The following is a 24,012-nucleotide window of genomic DNA, read 5'->3' as shown; positions in this document are numbered from 1 at the left end:
TAGCCCATGGATCAAGGAGGAATTCTGACTTTTAAGTCTTAATACTTAACATTTCTTAAGGCTATGGCTGCCACAGATGGTGGTTCCTCTGATGGATCTGAGCAACATAAATTGTAACCTTCTGGAAAGGATTTACCATTCTAGATGCCTTAAGAACATTTGTGATTTGTAAGAAGAGGTCAAAATACCAACATTAACAGGAGTTTGGAAGAAAGGTGATTCCAGCCCTCACTGAAAACTTTGAAAGGTTTAAGACCTCAATGCAGGAAGTAACTACAGATGTGCTGGAAGGAATATGAGAACTAGAGTTAGAAGTGGAGCCTGAAGATGTGATTGACCATTGAACTTCAATGGATGAGGAGTCTTATTACGGATGAGCAAAGAAAGTAGCTTCTTGAAATGGAATCTATTCTTGTGAAGACGCTGTGAAGACTGGTGAAATGATAAACCAAGACTTAGAATATTACCTAAACTTAATTGATAAAGCAATGGAAGAGTTTGAGAGGAATGACTTCAATTTTGAAAGAAGTTCTACTGTCTGTAAAATGCTATCAAAGAGCATCACATACTCTTGAAAAATCATTCATGAAAGAAGAGTCATTGATGTGGCAAATTTCACAGTTGTCTTATTTTATGAAATTGCCACAGCTACCCAACCTTCAGCAATCACCACCCTGAGTAGCCAGCAGCCTAATAACAAGTCAAGACCCTTCATCAGCAAAAAGATTACAACTTGCTGATAACTCAGAAGATTGTTCACATTTTTTTTTTTTTAGCAATAAAGTATTTTAAATTAAGGTATGTACATTGTCTTTTTTAGACATAATGCTATTACACACTTAATAGATAGCAGTAGAGCATAAAGAGAATTTTTATACATACCGGGAAGCCAAAAAATTCATTTGATTCACCTTACTGTTAATTACCTTTACTGCTATGGTCTGGAACCAAACCCACCAAATCTCTGGGTTATGGCTAAACAAGTTCCTTCACTATAGAGAACGCATGGGTCTGTTTTCAAAAAGGCAACTTCAACACTGTAGTTGTGTAAGCTCAAATCCTTGGAGTTACCCTTGCCTTGCCTTTCTCTCACTCTTGGTATCTGATCCTTTAGCAAAACACCTGAGTACTATCATTAAAAAAGATCCAGAACATGAAGGGTGCCTCTTGATTCAGAATACTAGCGTCCAGTAAGAGGCAGAGCAAAAGACCTAATGGTTTAGAGCCATTTATAGAAAATCTGGGAGACATGCTTTCAGACACCAAAGTCACACAGCAAATGTAGCAAGAGATTTAACTAGGAGTCTTGGCTATCCAGGAACAGCAAGGAAACAGGAAGTAAGTAAAACATCTGCTTAAACAGAGAATCCAAAGCCCATGCATTTCCTCCATAGAGGAAAGTCCTTAAGTCTTACATAAGAGCATCTTAATGTACAATTTTAACACACACAATACCTGTATCCTCATTCACAGTATATTTTAGTAAAAAATTGAGCTGGGTGATGAAGGTGGGTGTGAGATGTTACATTATGGTTCGCTGACAGCACAAGAAATTTAATGTAACAGCCTGCATATAAAGGGGATAGAGAAAAACTGTATAAAGCAAACACAGGAACATAAAAGCACAGCAGTCCAAGGCATTTAGCTGGGGAGTAAACAGCTGCACATACCCATAAGCAGCCCTGAAAACACCACTAAACCAAAGCACTACATAATAAGTAATATTATCAATGACAACCCCAAGTCATCTAGAAAATGGTAACTTACGTTCAATGAATTCTTTTTTAGAAGGCAGGGAAGCATGTAATACATTTTGGAAAAATCCATCAAAATAGTTAAAACAAAAACCATGGATGCTTAAAACTGTAGGCTTTGATAAGTAATCCTGAAACTTCATATAATAGAGCTTATTCCTCCAATGTCATTCCAGTAGGTTAAATTCCTTAAGGCCTGAAAACAATGTAATTTCTAATGTGCCTTTTTTATACTTAATCACTCTATAGAATTTTATCCTCATAAGATCACTAGCTAAAACAGAGGTTCTTAAAAACCACTGAAGAACTTTGGATCTACAAACTCACTGAAATTATATGCAAAATTTTGTGTCTAGTTTGTATGTACACTTTTCTGGAGGAAAAAGTCCTGAGCTATTACCTGATTCTTGATTCTGATTCTAAAGCCAAAAAAGACTTTAGAATACTAGTTTGGATTAGAAAATACTTTAAATGAGGAAAAACCAGCTAATTTATTCATGGAGAATGACTAACTTATATTTTATTTCAAGGTACTATGAATGTAAATATAATTAGTATATTATGACAGCTACTTTTTTTAAAGCTGCTATATATGTGAAAGCATTTATATAGTGTTCAATATAAGTTATGACTTCTAAAATACTCAAAATATATTTAGCTTAAAAAATGCTTGCCTGGAAGGTGAAGTATGTAGCTTATGTTCTTTTGTCATCTGACTACATAACAAATTATCTGGATGCCTAAAAATAAAAGGACTTTGATTTCTTATATCTTACTAATACACTTGGCTAATATGCAGTCATTTTGGTAGAGCCATAATAAAGAATTATGAAACAATTTTTCTTCTCACTCTACTCTTCAAAAATGTCCACTGAAACATTCTACTTAGTTGAATCTATATTCTCTTGAAAGCACCCAATGACTGGTGTTTGCTCTCATTTCAGAATTTACAGCAGAAGCTCTCTTTAGCAGATCTTTACCTAACAGAGCTAATGGATTAACTGAGGCTCTCCAGGTACACTGTAAAACATAACAAATGATGCTCATGGGATGCAGAATGCTTGTGGTTACTAGGCTTCTATCTGTTAAGCCTGCCTCCTTCTGTTTCCGTTGGCTAGGCTTGTTTTGTTTACCAACTCCACTGGGTTTGTTCCCAAACCTATTTATGCAATTTTTCCATGTTATAATAACTTGTTTAAATATATGTAAAGTGACAAAATAAATGCCCCCCATTAAGAGGTTTACTATTTATCTGAAAATCAGGTGAGTGTTTTGAGAAGCTTCAAAAGAGGAGATCCATACCCATATAAATAAAGTTGATTTATATGGGGGTGAGACATCTATAAAAGTTTAGGGGTGACTACCATGAAATCTAGGTGGATTCTGTATTGGAATTGCTTTTCAAGTATTTAAGTTCTAGATTCACTTTGGAGAAATCAACCAGAAAATTGATGCTTTATGGGTATATTTGCACAAGAAAGACAAAGGGTAATAAATCCAATTGATAGATCCATATTCAAAGAAAAGATCTTGATAATCAAAAGATTAGTAAATAAATATATAAATATTTAAGATACATATGTACCTTTTTGTCTGTTTTTAAATGATTTTTGCTTTAAGGGAACATCTTTGTGTCCTGATCATTGTGAATGTAAGGGATTCTACTAAATGTGATTCATGATGTAGTTATTATATTCTTGTTAAGATACCAGAAGGAGCTAATGGCCTTCTGTGGATCATGCTTTACCCTAAAGGAATAAACTTAAAATATGGGCATTTTAAGCAGCGTGTCATTCCACTGAGGGACAAAATGTGCCTTTCTAAATCCCTCAAATCACACTGTAGGAAGATGGCTTTCTTCATCCGAACAACCCCCGTGCTTTCCTCAGGAGGCAAATCATTAAAATTTCCATCTTGGGGTCCCTGGGTGGCTCAGCGGGTTAAGGCCTCTGCCTTCAGCCCAGGTCGTGATCCCAGAGTCCTGGGATCGAGCCCCACATCGGGCTCTCTGCTCAATGCAGAGCCTGCTTCTCTCTCTCTCTCTCTCTCTCTCTCTCTCTCTGCCTGCCTCTCTGCCTACTTGTGTTCTCTGTCAAATAAATAAATAAAATCTTTAAAAAAAAAAAATAAAATAAAATTTCCATCTTGAAGACAGCTTGGCCAAAAGTCTAGAACGAATCTGATAACTATATAGGAATCAAAATCTATGGTATGACTATGGGAATTTTTAGCTGATGCTATCCAGCAAATCACTGAAATACTCTAATTAGATACGGATTCTTACCAATTTGGCTCTGAGAATTAAAAGAAACTCCCAAGTTCTAGGTAACTGGAATTTACCAAGGATTTTTTTAGAAAACAGAGCATGTGTGAGGGGAAAAAAATGGAATTTACATGGTGTCGCCTGCCAGGTATTTACTGTATCCTTAATGTGTGTACATCACTGTGAGAAACTATACACTGCAGTAATTATTGGTGAAAAGCTTGGCCAGAGTTATACTAAGCAGCAAAAAAAAAAAAAAAAAAAGCCATCTTCACCGAAAACAAGGAAAAAGCCCCAAAATAAAGCATAAACACAACTACCTGGCTGTTTGTGGTAGGTGAGCTCTCTGCTTGTTAAGCAGAACCACCGTTTCTTGAAATTCTTTTTCCCAATCCGAGTTCTTCCCTGAGCTCTTTTATACATCTCACTGCCAAAACAACAGATAGGAAAATTTAGTTACAAATATTAAAATAGTTTATCCACAACAAAAACTGTTCTTTGACATGAAAGGCCATGTAAGATCATATTAAGTATATGAAAATGTCTTTGTTATCTATAACTTCTGTATTTATTTTGGTCATGCTAAGGGAATAAAGTCTTAATTTAATACTTATAATTGTGCTATTCAGAACTGAAAGGACCAAACTTTAACTAAAGTTCCCCTTTAACTTCCAATGATAACACTGCTTCAAGACTGAAGAGTGCTGTTACTTTTTCAAAGTATTCTAATATCCATAATCTCATTACAGTTACAAAACTACTCCAGGACCACACGAACAAGGAATCATTCCCATGTGGCATAAAGTTCATACGACAGTGTGACCTACCTAATGGATGTTACTTAAGCAGTTCTAATACAGAACAAACCCCAGATTTCCTCACTTCCAGACCCATGCTTTTTGTACTCACATCACATCTATACTGACATGACTTTAATCTCTAAATTCATTAAATTACCCTTCTTTCAGGTGCACAGGCTCACTTGTACCACTGGATTCTTTAGTTTCAGTAGATGAAATTTCATCCAAGAACTAAATAGAGAAATGGGCAAAAATTACACTTTGTGATAACATACATCAAAAATTCAGTTTATCTTCAATATATAAAGTTCTTTAAAGAATACATGTAATTATAACTTATAAAGCAAAACACATATTTAATTGTAGAGGAAGTCCTAAATTACACACTGGATAGGTGTTCTAAAGAGTTTATTCTCAAGTCACTTAAAACCCAGAATATGTTTCCCTAAAAAATAGCTCAATCTACAGTCCTTAAACTACCATTCTGAAATCTATAAAGTTCTGAATAAAAAGAGTTGTTTTACTTTTTGATTGACAGTAAATTCATCTGGGGGCACAACTTAATTTGAACTATTAAAGGCTATCTATAGTCTGTATTTATCTTACTTAGTGTGAATATTTATACATTGTACTCTCTGTGTTTGATTATGGTGTGTTACCTTGGGCCCCATGGGGGTGTAATAGGTATAATAGCACAGACCTATTATCTTTTAAAACTGAAAAACTGAATTCTGAAATATTTCTGGTCCCAAAGATTTTAGATAAAGGACTGTGAACCTATATTATATGTCAGAATCACCAAATTATGGCTTAGTGGCCAAATTCAACCTGCAGCCTGCTTTTTTTGCAAGGCCTGTGAGTTAAGAACAGTTTTTTTATTTTTAAAGGGCTGCAAGAACAAAAACAAAGAAGAATATGGGAAAGACCCTATGTGGCCAGAAAAGCCTAAAATATTTATTCACTGGCCTTTCACAGAAAAGATTTTGCTGAATTCTATTATGTATGACTGAATGCAGCCCTGAGAGATAGTATTTCATGATTATGACTGAAATGTAATTGGGTTCTCTGGAAGAAAGTGGAAATCTATTCACCATTTATAAACTTCCTAGGGAGAATGGGAAGATGGTGGCTCAAGAAAATTTGGAGTAATCATCTCTAGCCATGGAAAGCCACTCCTGTGAAGAGCAGTTAGCTTCATGAACATGCTACCTTGACTGGTCAAGAGCTTCCTGGCACATGGCTGTCTCTTCACAGGAAAGAGAAATTAGTATTTCAAGGAACAATTCTTGTTCTTAGAGAGGAATTCTACTTTGTCCCATAAATGAACTGCCTCTTTGTCTAGCCCTTGCTTTTTCCTTTATACTTTTCTATGTTGTCCCACTTGGGACTAAGAAAAAAAAAAAGTACATTCAAATAGCGAAGACACTGAGGCACAAAGGCACAAGTACCTAATCTAAAGTAGAATTCACGTGGAGTCATATTGTCTCAAGACTGGCTTAAGACTGCCCACTAGAAGCTACACTACGTGTTTCCTTCTAGCACCTAAGAAAGAAATCTTGGTTAAGTGCAGGATTAAGAACAAAGTTTCTTTTGCATTATATTATATGTGGTGATACAGAATAGGTATATGTATATAAGGGAACTAAATGGGGCGCCTGGGTGGCTGAGTCAGTTAAGCGCCTGACTCTTGATTTTGGCCCAGGTCATAATCTCAGAATTGTGAGGTAGAACTCCTGCTTAAGATTCTCTCTCTGCGGGGCACCTGGGTGGCTCAGTGGGTTAAAGCCTCTGCCTTCCACTCGGGTCATGATCCCAGGGTCCTGGGACTGAGCCCCCCATCGGGCTCTCTGCTTGGCAGGGAGCCTGCTTCCTCCTCTCTCTCTGCCTGCCTCTTTAACTACTTGTGATCTCTGTCTGTCAAATAAATAAATAAAAATCTTTAAAAAAAAAAAAAAAGAAGGGGCGCCTGGGTGGCTCAGTGGTTTGGGCTGCTGCCTTCAGCTCGGGTCATGATCTCAGGGTCCTGGGATCGAGCCCCGCATCGAGCTCCCTGCTCCGCAGGAAGCCTGCTTCCCTCTCTCTCTCTCTCTCTCTGCCTGCCTCTCTGTCTACTTGTGATCTCTGTCAAATAAATAAATAAAATCTTTAAAAAAAAAAAAAAAGAAGATGCTCTCTCTCTCTTCCTCTACCCCTCCCCCAACTCTCTCTTTGCTCTCTCCCAAATAAATAAATAAAAATCTTAAAAAAAAAAGTATACAACCAACAGACATTTCTGCAAAGAAGATATCCGGATGGCCAAAAGACACATGAAAAAGTGCTCCATATCACTCAGCATCAGGGAAATACAAATCAAAACCACAGTGTGATACCACCTCATGCCAGTCAGAATGGCTCAAGTTAACAAGAAACAACAGATGTTGGCAAGGATGTGGAGAAAGGGGAAGCTCTCCTATACTGTTGGTGGGAATACAAACTGGTGCAGCCACTCTGGAAATCAGTAGAGGTTCCTCAAAAAGTCAAAAACAAAGCTACCCTATGACCCAGCAGTTGTACTACTGGGTATTTACCCTAAAGATACAAATGTAGTAATCTGAAGAGGCACATGCACCCCAATGTTTATAGCAGCAATGTTCGTAATAGCCAAACTATGGAAAGAACATAGATGTCCATCAACAGATGAATGGATAAAGAAGATGTGGTATATATATATACACAGTGGAATACTATGCAGCCATCAAAACCCTGAAATCTTGTCATTTGCAACGATGTGTTTAGAACTAGAGGGTATTATGCTAAGTGAAATAAGTCAATCAGAGAAAGACAATTATCATATGATCTCTCTGATATGAGGAATTTGAGAGGCAGGGCAGGGAGTTGTGGTTGGGTAAGGAGGGAAAAAAAAAAGAAAGAAGATGGGATCAGGAGAGAGATGAACCATAAGAGACTCTTAATCTCAGGAAACAAACTGAGGGTTGCTGGGGGGCTGGGGGTAGGGATGGGGTGGCTGGGTTATGGATGCTGGGGAGGGTATGTGCTATGGTAAGTGTTGTGCACTGTGTAAGACTGATGATTCACAGACCTGTACCCCTGAAACAAATAATACATTGTATGTTAATTAAAAAATAATAAAAAAATATTTTAAAAGCATACAAAGGAACTAAACAAGTGTCCTATCACATAGGATGGACCAGTTCTTATAGATGGACCATCCACTAATGGCGGGTAAGAGACATACTTGAATATTTTATTTCTTAGTGTTTGCCTGAAGGCACTGATTTATTTGAAAATTATTTATCATTTATTTATAATTACTGGATTTATCATCTGTTATATTTATAAGGAACTATGGGGTAAATACAATTATATAAAGAAAGAAAGCGGGGCGCCTGGGTGGCTCAGTGGGTTAAAGCCTCTGCCTTCGGCTCAGGTCATGATCTCAGGGTCCTGGGATCAAGCCCCACATTGGGCTCTCTGCTCACAGGGAGCCTGCTTCCTCCTCCCTCTCTCTGCCTGCCTCTCTCCCTACTTGTGACCTCTGTCTCTCAAATAAATAAATAAAATCTTAAAAAAAAAAAAAAGGAAAGAAAACATAAAAATTAAGATGAACTTTATGGAGGGTGAATATAGGTCCCAATTTGCTTAGGGCCATCCCTGTCTATAGCTGTGGTCCCAACATTATCAATAGTACTCATTTTCACTCTTTAAAGTACCCAGGTTTGGACACTAAATTCTATGGTCACTCTGTTAAGAGAACTATCCATGTTGCCCTTCCTAAAGTCTATGGGAACAGTACACCAATACAAAATGAGAAACTGGAATTCATAGGCTTTTGCAGTTTCTAGCAATGTACATATACAGACTTAGCTAGCAAACAATAAAGAAAACTCTCAGATTAGGACAAAATATCCTATCCTAGTGTAGGAGTCTAGATCCACATCTAAAACAAGAAATGTACTATGGTGATAGCCCATGAGAATGTGAATAGCTGACACAGGACAGATCAGGAACAGGCTCAACTCCTGGCACTCTTAAGTATTTCCTTCACTGACATTATCAACTCTACACATTCTGATAGGGAAAAAAAAAAAAAAAAAAATCAGCGGCTCCCATAGCCTAGGTCATAAAAAAAATGACAAAACAACCCTCAAACAAAAGATAGTACATTATAATCTTGCCAACAAAAGTCTGCCTACACTGTCCCACAAATGTTTCAACAATGTCCTACAAATAAAAGGGCACTTCTCCTCAAAAGCCTTCAGTGGTTGCCTAAAAAGATTTTAGTTGAAATTGCAATATTCTAAATGAAAAATATTCCAACTGGCTTTTAAAAAAAATCACCCTTTTCCATTTATTGAATTCCTGTAAGAATTCTAAGCACACACACAAAAAGTACAGATATATACTTCAACAAAAATATACTCTTGGCAGTTAACTGTGAATCAATCATGATACAGAAATTGAGTAAAATCTTTAAAATTTGGCCTTGCTAGTTTTGATTCATTAAATCAGAATCATGATAAAATACAATACAGTATTTCTTCAAGCTAAATTTAGGTGTACTTCAAAGTAACTTTATGAATTTTAGCATTTTATAATAAAACTACATTTTGTTTAGAATGATTCAGAATTAAAGACACAAGAAATTAAAGATCTTTTCATAACATTCCTGATTTCTAAGTACAGCAATTTTTGTATGTTATAGGCCTTGTGTTAGGCTATTATATACTGTGGTCTTTTGTGCATTTACAATACATTTTAATTTATAGTAACTTTCCTCAAGTTACTACTACAGCTTATATAGTTTATAAACTATTCAATAATTCATGTATTTTTTTACTATGACAAGTACCCACTACGTATCAGGGGCCATTCTAAGACTTTACCCTACTTAGACCAGAGGTCCTTAATCAGAAACAATTTTATTCCTCAGGGAAGACCTGGCAGTGTTTACAGACATTTTTGGTTATCAAAACTTGAGGCATCCTACTGGCATCTAATTGGTAGAGGCCAAGGATGCTGCTAAACATCCTATAATGTACAAGGATAATTTTTTATTGTGAGGGGCCCCAATCAAAAATTATCTGACCCAATTGTCCATACTGCTGCTGTTAAGAAACCCTTACTCTAGCTATTTGTCACTTGTGTTACTAAGACAATGGCAAACAGCAGCTGTTGTTGAACATTTAGTTATTTCCACAGCTAAAAATCCCTCAGTTTTGTATGGTAGAAGAAAGGAAGAAAAAGACAGCTTCTTTGTATCCGATGTACAATTTAAACATTATTTTTTAAAAATTGAGACTTGACTTCTAGGAGTAACATGAAATGCTAACATTTCCCCAATGCTATATGATAAGAAATGTTAATTTTCCAGAGTAAAACAATCATACCTTTTTAACTGCTATAATATATCCTTCTTCTTGAAACATTTTGAAAAATTCACACATGAATGTCTCTTTGAAACTTGACTAGGAGAAAAAAAAAACCACACAGAATTTATATATGTTAAATAGAGAACTAAGATTATAATGAACTGCATTTCTAAGCTGAGGATTAAGGCCTTAAAGGATTCAATCATGTATTTCAAGAGAATTATAGGCTTTGGAGTAGGATTTCTTTCAACAACTGTTAGATGATTATGGCACAGATTCATAGACAGTTCTTAGATCTGTTCACCAGACTCTCTCCTCTGCTCAGTTTACAAATTTAAATGCTTGCTAATTCATTTTTGATTTTGATATAAATAATAATCCCATTTTAGGTTAATGTAAATTACATTTTTAAATGAAAGTAACATTTTCCAAAACAAAAAAATTAAAAGATTGACTATATTTTATGCAAATATCTTTAGTTAGATGTATTTGTTCAAATAAAACTTCATAACAGGTAACTAAGAAACAAGAGCTATCTAGAAGATGACTACTGCATATGTATATGCATATTTTTGGTTTTGCTTTGTTTTTTAATTTGGAAGGGAATAAGTGAGAGAGAAGGGATCCTAAGGTATAACAAGATTTAGAAGTGTGAATACAAAGCAAAAGATATAAAGACTTACCTTGCTTTTGGACAGACTCCCCCAGCTTCCCAAAGTTTGAATGGTTTTTGAGATGAGGGTTAATGTTCTAACTGTCTGTGGATCCTAAAGAATTTAAAAAAGACAGAATTTCTGTTAAATTTTTAAGAAACAGAATTTGTGTAAGAGGTAGAAGAGAGTGAATAGGCTACACTACTTTAATACAGTGATTCAAAAATGTTCATTCAAACTCTAGTTTATGATGGGCAGAACTCACCAGACTAAGGAATTTAAGAGACTCGAAAAAGCCAGATGTCATTTATAATTCCATCCAAAGTAACTGTATTCAACAATGTGTTACTTCTGAAAGCCGCACTTTAATTGATACTACATATGTTGTTTTGTACAGTAGGGCAGCTTGGATTACCTAACAAACTATATTCACTTTTGAAACATCAATCACATCTACCTCTTCTACCTTATAATTTAAAATGGCAGTTTCCAAATTTTCTGTACTCAATCCACCTCTAACCCTATTCAGTAACTGATACAGTTTATACAATCAATTATTTTCATCATGGAAGCAAAGACCTAACTAAACTTAAGAAATGAGAAGTTACCTGGTTCGTGTAGGATCTTAGCAGAAGGTAACTATTTGGGTCTGTTATCCAAGGTATTTTTTGGGCCTGCCTACCAAAAAAATCTAAATATAAATAAAATGGACTAAGCAGCTCCCCTGATGAGTCCTTGCTCCCTTTTTTTTTTTTTTTAAATTGAGGTATAATTTACATATAATGAAATGAACAGATTTTAAATGTACATAACCCAATGAGTTTCCACAATCCATATATTTGTATAACCAATTCTCCTATCACATATAGAATTTCTTTATTTTGGAGATTCAAATAACAGTATCTTCCACCAAAACACAGACTTAAGAAACTTTAGATACAGAAATTGCTTTAGTTTAATTTTTGGTTACATTCCTTAATATTTTAGTAACCCCACACTGAAAATGACAGTGAATGTGAAGAAGAGATGACCAGGATATAAGGCAATCTGGAAAAAAAGGAATATCGGGGATATGATCATTATGATATATTTATGAAATAGTTACACACTAATTTAAATTTATTCAGAAATATTTTAGCTAGAACATCCAGAATTCCATCATATGTATAAAAGATCCCTACAGGGCACCTGGGTGGCTCAGTGAGTTACGCTTCTGCCTTCCGCTCAGGTCCTGATCTCAGGGTCCTGGGATGGAGCCCTGCATCAGGCTGTCTGTGGGCTCTCTGCTCGATGGGGAGCCTGCTTCCCCTCCTCTCTCTGCCTGCTGCTCTGCCCACTTGTGATCTCTCTCCCTCTGTCAAATAAATAAATAAAGTCTAAAAAAAAAAAAAATCCCTACAATTCTCTGCCTTTGAGGCACACCAAGGTTCTTAACAATGGCTAATAAAATGAATTTGAACTGAATTTCACCAACTTCCCTGTTCAAATTTGGTTTTAAGATCATTGTTTTAGGTTATGATTTCCCTGAACTAAAAAGAGCAAAGCTCATTTTATACAATAACTGCATATCAGACATTTGTTTACATTAACACAGCCCTTACTACTATGTGACAATCATATCATTTAGCTACTACTGATTCCCTGGTGTACTCCACATACAAGCTGTTCTAAATTCTTCCCCTGCTACCATCTGCCATCTTAATTTTTTACGGCTGTCCAGTACCTTAGACATCTGGTACCTAGCACACAGCCTGGCACAGACATCTAGTAGATGCCTTATAACTTTTATTAAATTCAACTAAAATGTTGACTTCTACCTCAGAACAACTATCTTATCCTCTTTTCCTTATATTAGGTTGAACCATATGGAATCACTATTATTTGACTACTTTTGATCTACAAACATAAAACAACTTCATAGGGTTCACTATATCTGAAAGGAGGAATTACTCTTTTCCTAAAGTTTACATCCGTCATTTTTTCTTTTCAAACAATCTAAACCCTCCAGGATACTGATCTGGTTATTAGCAAGCCCTCTTCTCTCTTCAATTTCTCCCTTTCTGTTGGTTTCTTCTCTTCTGCTTAAACTACATATCAATTTTCCCATTTTGGAGAAGACTCATCATTTGACCAGCTCCCTCTCTGAGCTACTATCTTTCACTTACCAAACATTCACCAAGTGTCTACTTATCCTAGAAACTGTGTATTGTGCTTGGGATTCGCAAACTTGAAACAGATTCAACCCTTGCTCTTGGGTATTGATACTACACATTCGGAGACTGTAAACAGATGATTATAGAATAGTATGACAAATGTCAAGACACAGAAAGCCACAGGATGCTACAGGTATACACAAGAGGGGAACCGAACCCAGACTAGACATTAGAGAAGTCTGCCTTGACCGAGTCCTGAAGGAACACTATCAATGAGAGAATGAGGGGTATGATGAGAAAAATGGTTCAATCCTTTTTTCTCCCCCACCATGAAACTTTCAAAAGAGTAGTGTACCAGGGCGCCTGGGTGGCTCAGTGGGTTGAGCCTCTGCCTTCGGCTCAGGTCATGATCTCAGGGTCCTGGGATCGAGCCTCATATAGGGCTCTCTGCTCAGCAGGAAGCCTGCTTCTCTCTCTCTCTCTGCCTGTCTCTCTGCCTGCTTGTGATCTCTGTCTGTCAAATAAATAAATAAAATCTTAAAAAAGAAAAAAAAAAGAGCAGTCTACCATGTCAATGTTAACATAACCCATATTTAAAAAATCAGCATTTTTTTTTTTAAGATTTTATTTATTTATTTGTCAGAGAGAGAGAGTGAGAGCGAGCACAGGCAGACAGAGTGGAAGGCAGAGGCAGAGGGAGAAGCAGGCTCCCTGTGGAGCAAGGAGCCCGATGTGGGACTCGATCCCAGGACGCCGGGATCACGACCTGAGCCGAAGGCAGCTGCTTAACCAACTGAGCCACCCAGGCGTCCCTAAAAAATCAGCATTTTAAAAAGATTATTCACTCGTGTGTATGTACTCGCATGTACTTGTTTGAATTTACCTACACCTTTTATTAGCAACAGGGCAAGCTCAATTTTGATATATTTCCTGGGTAAAAACTACATTTACTGATTTATTTTTTAATCTTCTGCAATCTGATTTTCTCGTGCTCTACTAAAACTGGTTTCTCGAGACACCTGGGTGGCTCAATGGGTTAAAGCCTCTGCCTTCAGCTCAGGTCATGATCCCAGATTCCTGGGATCGAGCCCCACATCAGGCTCTCTGCTCTGTGGGGAGCCTGCTTCCCCCTCTCTCTCTGCCTGCCTCTCTGCCTACTTGTGATCTCTGTCTGTCAAATAAATAAATAAAACCTTAAAAAAAAAAAAAGAACTGGTTTCTCAAAATTCAAAGAATGTCTAAATGTAACATCCAATAACCATTAATCAGTTCTCCTCGAAAACCACCCTACCTTTCAATACTGGTCTTGATAATCCCATTACTCCTAGGTCCCTGGGATTACTCCCTGCTCTCAATTTCCATAGTATGCCTTAACTTGGTAAAAATCAGGTACTACTTTTAGATGATGTATCTCATATTTGTCTGATTTTCCCAATTAGAATGAAAAGGGGGTTAAGTTTACACTTAAAAGCAAATAATAAGGTTATATGACACAGTATAAACTAGTCCTTCTAGCATACTGATTGGAAAAGTGACCTAAAATATGAAGTCTGTGGCTAGAAGGACTTTATTGCAACATCTGGTATGGAAATATACAAATCCAAGTCTGAATACAAGGCAGGGTCACAAGCTCAGAGGTAGGAGTTCTGTTTATATCTAGAATGCTGTTACTAAGCTTTTTCAGACCCAGAATTCTGCACAGCTTCAGTAACATAGCCATAAGAAAGGAGAGTCCTGTGATCAAAAGGACATTGTCCCACTCTCTGCTGCAGCTATTCACAGACTGTCCTTTGGCAAGAAAGGATATACTGCTGCAAAAGTAGCATGGTTCTACACAGTTCTCAAAGTGAAATGTGTGGCAATGTCATGCAGTTGTGAAGAGGAGTGGCCTTCAAAGCCCAGTTTAACTCCAAAACCCATGTGTCCTTTCTACCCTATGTAAGTTTCCTAAGGGCAAAGAGTGTCTTCCTCATCACTGCATTTCTAGCACTGAGCACTGTGATGGAAACATTACAGATGTCTGAACACTTTACTGCCCAAGAGGCCAGAAAGAACAGGGGTGAGCTCAAAGATTGAGAAGGCTGAAGGAGACAGCATTCCAGTTTAACCAGTTCAAAATGAGTGAGATCAAATCATATGTGACCAGTTGTGTGACCACAGAGAAATTGCTGAAATTGTGTTATTCTTATCTGCAAATGGGGATGATAACAGAATACCTCACAGGGAGGACCAAGTAAGTTAAAACACACAAAGTACTTAGAATAAGGCCTACTAAAAAGCCCTAAGTAAATGTTGGCTATTATTATTATTATTATTATTATTATGTGTCACACCAATCAGCAAGGATAGCAATTAGATAAGATTATAAAATATTTGAAACAAAAAAGTTAAAGAATCAGCAAAAATACTCCATATTAGGAGGAAAGAAAGAGTAAAAAAAGGAGTTTTAAGAAACATGTACATCTATGCAGTAGATTCAGATATAAACAATTAAATAGGACTCTAGAACATTTTTAAAGTTTTAAATCTCTTATATTTATAGTATCAGGTGAATAAAAAGTAAAAAATGTGGAGATACCAAATTATGTTCAATCAAGGTTTCTACACCTTTCAGAAATGAGCCTCTTCAAACTTCTGTGAGATATAAAAATACCTGTGAGATTAAACTAAACCTGTAACTCATGAAAAAACAAAAACAAAACCAACTCTAGTATTATGGAAATTTACAAACACACACAATAGTGGAGGGTAAATACAATGGATCCTCTTCATACCTACCATCAAGCTTCAACAACTATCAACATCTTATTACTCTTGCACAATATCTTTTAACAGCAACAAAAACTGGAATTTTCAGCCTTCTCTGAAAGACTGACAAGGAAAATGCCCAGTAAATTTAAGTACCAGTTATAAGAAAACAGTTAAGTGAAACTGGCCTCTTATATTTTTAAAATTTTAATAAAAATAAATAAAAATGGAATAAAGCTTTGAGAAGAACAACACTTACTGGATGATGAGGTCGCAAATGAAAAGTATGAGGTGATACTACGGCTACAGCAAAGAAACGAAGAAATACAAAGCTGCTCACTGCAGAATACTGAACATGAGGGTCATCTGCAGGAAAAAAATGGTGAAATGTCATGCACAAAAACACTGAATTAAAAAACAAAGATGACAAAATAAAAAATATTGAAAAACATGTAAACTAAATAGGAGATCAATATAATTTGTCTAGTGGAGACTGGGCTGATGAAATGATAGTAATGATTATGACTAAATTAAAGGAAAAAAAATCCTATGACTAAAAAAAATCTGAAAGGAATAATAAAAAAAATTTTAAAAAGAAAGGCAAAAAAGCTACCAGGTTTTCAGAAATATCTTAATTAGGAAAAAGACCTCTTTACTCATCTGCAAGGAGACTCCTGAAATTTCAACAAAAATAAAGTAACATCTAGCACCACCTAGTGGTGATACTGAATCCTTTAAGACCAGGATAGGTTATTTTCAGTTTTAGAATATTGCTTCAATTTTCCCCTCTGGATAATATCAAAGACAATGCAATAAAAACAACTAACAGGAATCTTTCCTTTAAAAAAAGCGATCAATATTCCACATAAAAATGAAGATGAACTGAAGACAACTTGGGGTTTTTGTCATTCACCTACTGCTTTTGTTTCAAAGTGGAGTCAATACTTAACATCAGAGGACAGAGAAGCAGGCAGTAAAGGGGAAAAAAAGTTTGGGTTTGGTTTGAGTTTTAACTCTTGAAAAAGTCACTCAATGTGCAAGCCATTTAACTTGTAGTTCTTCAATAATACCTGCTGCCCACTGTCTCCTCCCTACTCTCTATTCGTCTTCCCACAGTAACAGAAATGAGAAAGTATGAAAATATTTTATGACAACAAAACTATCACTACTGTAGTCCACTGAAGATATGAAAATATATTAATATTTAATCCAACAAAAAAGTAAAAGAGACACACTTTTATAAAAAGGCATAAAAAGTAATTTAGATCATTTCTATAAGCAGAAGTAAAAATATTTTTTAAGGCCAAGATCACTGGGTAGTACAGAGTCCAATGACTAGCAATATACTTTGGAAGAGGCCAAACCCAGGTTGGAGACCCTTCTTGTCTACTGGCCATGTCTTGGACCTCAAGCAAGTTATATAACATTTTTAAACCTCAGTTTCATTATTTACCTAAGCAGAGCAGTACCTCACACCTCATGAGGTGGTGCGAGCATTAGAGTAGGAGTAGGAGATAATGCAAGCTAGCACTGTGTGTTCACTCACTAAATACTCAATGTGCTTGTCATGATTTAACTCACTATTTAAAAACGTAACTTCAGTGTTGTATTAACATCTCTGCTCCCTTTACTTGTGTAAAGACTAGAGTTAGGGGCAGCTGGGTGGCTCAGTGGGTTGGGCCTCTGTTTCAGCTTAGGTCATGATCTTAGGGTCCTGGGATTGAGACCCCCATCAGGCTCTCTGCTTAGTGGGGAGCCTGCTTCTCTCCCTTCCTCTCTGCCTGCCTCTCTGTCTACTTGTGATCTCTTTCTGTCAAATAAATAAAGTATTTAAAAAATAAAAAGACTAGATTTAGCATACTTATTTGAAGTTTACTGTTTATGTCTTTAGTAGGATTAGCAAAGGCATCTAGGTCTGAATTTATACACGTTAGTTAGACAACTCAGCCCTATGACTTTAGCACCTGGTAAATTTATTCAAGAGGCTGATAAAAGCACACACTATGTATCACATTTAGAAGAACAAAATAAATTCTTCAGATGGTTACAGAAGTACACTTATAGTCTCACACATCTGGGTAAGACTATTAATTTAAGTAGTCACCTTACTTCCTCCCCTTTCCCCTTATTACAATAGGCAGATCTGGAAAGACAGTTATAGCAAGTTTATTTACTTATCAGAGATGCATGTAATTAGAATAATTCCAAATACTGATAATCAGAGAGAGCAACTCTTATTTTTATTTTTATGTGTTTCTAATCAAAGCCTTGACACTGTTATTTTACCAAATTAAAGCATGTATTGACTGATATATGTCCTCAAAATTCTATGTCTATTGCAACAGAGATGTTTCTAATGTCTTGAATCATGTCTGTAAAAATGTCCTTAGCATTTTCTAAAACCTTAGCATTCTCAAACTGTCAAATCCAGCCAGCTGTATTGAACTAAAAATTCACATTATTTAAATAAAGTGAAAAAGGTAAAAATAACAAAGGTGTTATTATATTTAACAATCTCAAAAGTACCTAATATAAATGTTTACCTTTCTTAAGAATAATGGTAATTTTTTAATTTGCTCTTTGTAATAAGTTGTCATTACACTGAAATAAACAATGTATGTTTTGAGATGGTAAGGAAATTAAACAGGATGTTTCATAAAAAAGCTATAACTATTTTGCAAAGACTGTACCTATAAACTTTAAACATTTCATATAAGCCAAATCCAGAGTAAATCTATTAAAAAAAAATCAAATACAGAAAAAGAAATGGCATGTTTTAGTAAACAAGGCACTTACTAGGAAATCTCTGAGTAGCCATTTGCCTTAGAGAATAAAAGGTATCACACATTACAGTGGGGCAGCTCATACTTGATTTTACAATTGTACTGAATAACTTGTCTACATAGTAGCGCAGATTCTCCTGTAGGATTTAACAAGGTAAACATCAGGATTTTAACTCTTATACATTTTCCATAGCCTTTATGGAAAACAATGCAGTGAAAATGAGAGTAGGCAGTTACTATCCAGTATACTAACACTCTGCTTCCCTTCTCTAAATTCACTCAGTTAAAGGACAATTTATATCTTGATTATGTTTAACAAATTCGAATGAGATTAGCCAAATATAACTGGTGAACGTATGGAATAAATTTCACAAGAAGCAACAGAGAATAAAATGATCTAAAGGGAAATCAGGGAAATAACTCAGATATGCAGGCACACGGACACTGTGGCAATTTCATTCAGTGCAATGAAAACCTGTGACTTGTTAGTCACTGTTTTCCTGGACACGACTAAAATGCTGGTTGACCAAGTCATTGTGCCACTTAGCCTGGTCAGTCTGACTCCAAAGGAATGGCTAGAATGGAGGCTGCAACTAGATACAGCCTTATTTCATTATTGTTACCAGAGCCAGAGAGATAATCAAGAATAAAAATAAAGTAAAACCCCATGACGAAATAACAACATTCTAAAAACTAGACACAGGAAATGCTAATAGTATAAGCATTAAGTAAAGAATAAAAAGCACTACATCTAACATATAGTATTATGGAAGATTATGTTTGGCAGAAAGCCCATTTTAAGGCAGTTATAAAGATAACAAGGACTTACCTTATTATTTTCTACATTATCTCCCTCTTTCAATTTAATAGGATCGATTTCACAGGACTTTGAGGATTCACATATCTGGAAGACAGATTAATTTTTCATTTAATGCTCTTTTATAAATAATTTGGCAAAATGAAAATAACTATTTTCCTAATACAATTATAAAAATTAAAACCATAACAAAGTTTGTATCTCCAATCCAGAAACAATATATACATACTGCAAAAGAACTATCAAATTTCTCATGTATTTGAAACTCTAGTTAAAACTGAAATCCAGTAACAGCAATTAAAAAAAAAAAAAAGAAAGAAAAAGAAACCAGTAACACCCCCCCAAAATTATGTAGATTATACTAAACGTGCCCTTTCAGTAAAAATCCACTGATGGAAAGGTACATCTGAAAGGTTCAGTCTTATTCTTTCAGTAATACATGAACAGGTGTATCATCCCTATCACTAGGTCACTTGATGAAAGAGAGGCTATATCATGAGGCCACAGAGACTTCAATTATCAGAGGTATAGCCCGTACCTCATCTAGAATAGGTTTTAATGTGACTTTCAGGTAGTGCCCTCCCACTATTTTCATCATCTCATCCAGACATCGGGTAGCCAAGGAATTTCCTCTAAAAATTGTGTTTGCATCTCTGAAATATAAACAGAAATAAGATGAAACCAAGAGCAGTAAACAGACGTTGTGAAATCCATAACACGAGATATATATATATTATATATATAGCCAAAGTTATATATAACTTTGGCTATATATATAATTTTAGTAATTTTTGCCATCCATTTATTTATTTTTTTTTTAAAGATTTTATTTATTTATTTGACAGACAGAGATCACAAGTAGGCTGAGAGGCTGGCAGAGAGAGAGGAGGAAGCAGGCTACCCACTGAGCAGAGAGCCTGATGCGGGACTCAATCCCAGGACCCTGGGATCATGACCTGAACTGAAGGCAGAGGCTTTACCCACTGAGCCACCCAGGCGCCCCTTTACCATACATTTAAAAATCTCGCTGCCAAGATATAAGATGAAGAAGACCTATAGATGGCCAACAGACACATGAAAAAATGCTCAACATCACTCGGCATCAGGGAAATACAAATCAAAACCACCACGAGATACCACCCCACACCAGTCAGAATGGCTAAAATTAACAACTCAAGAAACAACAGATGTCGGGGAGGATGCAGAGAAAGGGAAACCCTCTTACACTGTTGGTGGGAATGCAAGCTGGTGCAGGCACTCTGGAAAACAGTATGGAGGTTCCTCAAAAAGTTGAAAATAGTGCTACCCTATGACCCAGCAATTACTGGGTATTTATTCCAAAGACATAAATGTAGTGAAAAGAAGGAGCACGTGCATCCCAATGTTTATAGCAGCAATGTCCACAATAGTCAAACTATGGGAAGACCTCAGATGTCCATCAAAGATGAATGTATAAAGAAGATGTGGCGTGTATATAAACACACATACATACACACACACGGAAATACTACTCAGTTATCAAAAAGAATGAAATTTTGCCATTTGCAATGACATGAATGAAACCAGAGGGTTTTATGCTAAGCAAAATAAAGAAAGACAATTACCATTATGACTGCATTCATTTGTAGAATTTAGTAAACAAAACAGAGGATAAGAGGGAAAGAGAGGGGGAAAAAAGGCAAAATCAGAGAGGAAAACAAACCATTAGAGAGACTTTTTTTTTTTTAAGATTTTATTTGTCAGAGAGAGAGAGGGAAAGAGCGAGCACAGGCAGACAGAGTGGCAAGCAGAGACAGAGGCTCCTGCCAAGCAAGGAGCCCGATGTGGGACTCGATCCCAGGACGCTAGGAACATGACCTGAGCCAAAGGCAGCTGCTTAACCAATTGAGCCACCCAGGCGTCCCCCCCATTAGAGACTCTTAATCATAGGAAACAAACTGAGGGTTGCTGGAGGGGAGGGAGCGGAGAGAATGGGGTAACTGGGTGATGGACATTAAAGAGGGCACATGATGTAATGAGTACTGGTGTTATGTAAGACTGATGAATCACTGACCTCTACCTCTAAAACCAATAATATATTATATGTTAATTAAGTGAATTTAAATTAAAGAAAAAAAAAAAAAAAACTTGCTGCCATTAGGCCTTTCAAACTTACCAAAACTATTTATCCAAAATAGTAAGTTAAAAAAAAAAAAGGCAAATGATATTAATGAACTACAAAAGTAGAATGTTTGTATGTGTATGAAACAGTGCTATGACAGGACTGGAAAGCCACCTGACTGCTTTTCATGGTATCACATATATGTATATAGGGGTGATACATAATGGGTAAGGAAAAAAACCCAACCCAACTTCTGACCTAGTACTTAATCTGTGACACGTGAATCATTACAAGCAGCAGCAAAGATGAGTAACAGGAAATTTTGACACTGAATAAAAAAAACCCTTCATTAACTGTTAATGTTCCTGTTGGTGGATTCTGTTTGCTAACTTAAAGAACTGCCTTTTATCTCTTGCTAAGCAGTTCTTTTCAGAATCCTATTCAGTAAGGCTGGTCAACACAAAAGAAGTGAAATTACAAAAACAATTTGGCAAACTAAAATCCAATCTCAACACACATAATTAACATTTTAATGTAACTCTTACTGTGTATCCTTCAAGTCTAATTCAGCCACTGCAGTGGCAAAAGGAACAAGTTTATCATGGTGCAGCAGCAGTCGTACAAGGGGCAAAACAGCATCATTTTTATCTCGACAAATTTCACCCAAAATGTAAGCAGCTGAGGCAGATATCGGCTAGAATATAGAAAGGCAAAAAACAAGCACAAAATCAAGGCAATATGACTAAATGTCCAATCACTAGCCTGTATAAGTTATTCAAGCATATTTACTGACTACTATTGTTGTATAGAACAATACTTGAATTTTTAAAACTTTTCTCAGAGATGAAAATTTCAAGCATGTCCTGGAATCACAGTACTGTGGTCTAGATAAATTTTACACACACACACACACACACACACACCCCATTTTAATAAAACTTGATACTCTGAAATATTTTCTACATCATTTACAGAATTATATTAGCCATTTCATATTAAATCATACCCTTAAGATTTTTAAGTACCTGAACATCTGGTGATTTTAGCAGCAATGTTTTCAAAGGACCATAGTACTCTGATGGAAGCACATAGTCTTCTGTATAACATATATTTAATCGAAGAGACCCCAGATCATCAGTTTTAGATGACTTATTTCCATTGTCCCTTGGTTGTAACAAGTACCTAAAGTAAAAATACAACTGACTACATGAGATAATAATGAGCATCCAAGTTGGTGAGGTAAATAAACAGTTAAGCTGCAAAAACAAAAAACAAGAAACAAGAAACAAAACCCAAACCAAAAAAGTCAACTTAGTATTTAAGGTTAGGACACTTTATAAGTAGCCAACCATCAATCTTCAGAGGCATAATATCAGTTATGTATTGAACTAGAAAGCTATAAACAGACTTTTATCTGGGAAGCAAAAAGTAAAAATTAAAGTAAACTAAAAGTAAAAAAATAAGATCTCAAAGGGGCTGAATGAGTTTGATTAGCTTGCAGATTTAGGAAAAGATAATAAAAGTAAAATATTTAAAATCCAATGTATAATAAAAAATAACATCTCACTAAATTTAAGAAACACATATTTAGCTGCAATAGGTAAGAAATACCACAGGAAGGCATAAGTGATCTTGTTTTAAAGTAAATCTTATATATGTAAAAGTCTAAACTTACTTTTTAAAAAAGTTAGTGATTGAAGGTTTATAAATAGATTTTTATATTATTAAAGGAGAAACAATGTAACTATACTCAAAATATTTTTATTTGCAAAAATCAGATTTATATGAAAATTTTTTAGGTAAATAGAAGGCATAAAATATATGTACAAACAAAGATAGCTTTAAAATTTTCCAAGAAAAATGTTTAGAAATTAAGAGGAGTTTGTAGGACGAAAATCAGAATCTGTTATTTTAAAAGAATTTTTATCATGAAAATTTAATAACACATACAAAAGTAAAGAGGACAGTACATCTTTTCAATCCCCATGCACCTATCACCTAGCTTTAGCAATCATCAACTCAAGGCTATTCTTGTTTAAGCCATACCTCTACTCACTCCTCCCATCCCATTCCTGCATTATTTTAAAGCAATTTCCAGGTTATATAACTACATAATAACTTTTAAAAATCATCATTATCCAGTCTGTATTCAAACTCTCCCAAACTTTATCATGAATACTTTTCTACAATTTGTTTATATCCAAGGTCCATAGATTTTAACTAGTTGATACTTAAGTATCAAGGTATCTTAACCAAGATACTTAACCTACAGATTCTCTCTATTCCCTAAGTAATCAGGTAGCTAGAATTGAATTTTCTACATCTGGGATTATGCTAAATCTATCTCTATCTCCATGACGTCACTTAGCATGTTCTGTCTTCTCTGTACTTTCTGTATATTGGCAGTTAGATCTAGAGGCTTGGTTATATTCAAATTTGATATGCTGGTAAGAACATTTCACTAATAGTGTTGTACAGTACCACAAAGAGGCACTAATGTCTGTTTCTCTTTTTGTGATATTAGCAGTCACTGATAAGCACCACCTAGAGTCATTAACTTTCACAGGTTAT

General features: G+C 35.7%; 1 protein-coding gene across 5 annotated transcripts in view; it reads right to left on the bottom strand.

The window, feature by feature from the left end:
* The window catches only part of RASA2 (RAS p21 protein activator 2), a 143,780-nt gene that overhangs the window by 23,894 nt on the left and 95,874 nt on the right, over positions 1-24,012 (bottom strand). For 3 of the 5 annotated variants that reach the window (XM_082712385.1, XM_082712383.1, XM_082712386.1), the window contains exons 10-19: positions 22,467-22,623; positions 21,987-22,135; positions 19,879-19,993; positions 19,353-19,427; positions 18,537-18,660; positions 16,000-16,106; positions 10,870-10,953; positions 10,205-10,282; positions 4,975-5,048; positions 4,338-4,444 (exon numbers count right to left, since the gene is read on the bottom strand). In XM_082712385.1, the coding sequence (XP_082568511.1) occupies positions 4,338-4,444; positions 4,975-5,048; positions 10,205-10,282; positions 10,870-10,953; positions 16,000-16,106; positions 18,537-18,660; positions 19,353-19,427; positions 19,879-19,993; positions 21,987-22,135; positions 22,467-22,623 (1,070 nt within the window). Of the gene's footprint in view, positions 1-4,334; positions 4,445-4,974; positions 5,049-10,204; positions 10,283-10,869; positions 10,954-15,999; positions 16,107-18,536; positions 18,661-19,352; positions 19,428-19,878; positions 19,994-21,986; positions 22,136-22,466; positions 22,624-24,012 lie in introns of all 5 variants that reach the window. The other 2 variants (XM_082712382.1, XM_082712384.1) reach the window with 1 other exon arrangement.

The sequence above is a fragment of the Mustela nivalis genome (genome assembly GCF_964662115.1).
Source record: "Mustela nivalis genome assembly, chromosome: 1".
Lineage (NCBI taxonomy): Eukaryota > Metazoa > Chordata > Mammalia > Carnivora > Mustelidae > Mustela > Mustela nivalis.
The sequence above is the reverse complement of the archived record's forward strand: the minus strand, read 5'-3'. Positions and strand labels throughout refer to the sequence as shown.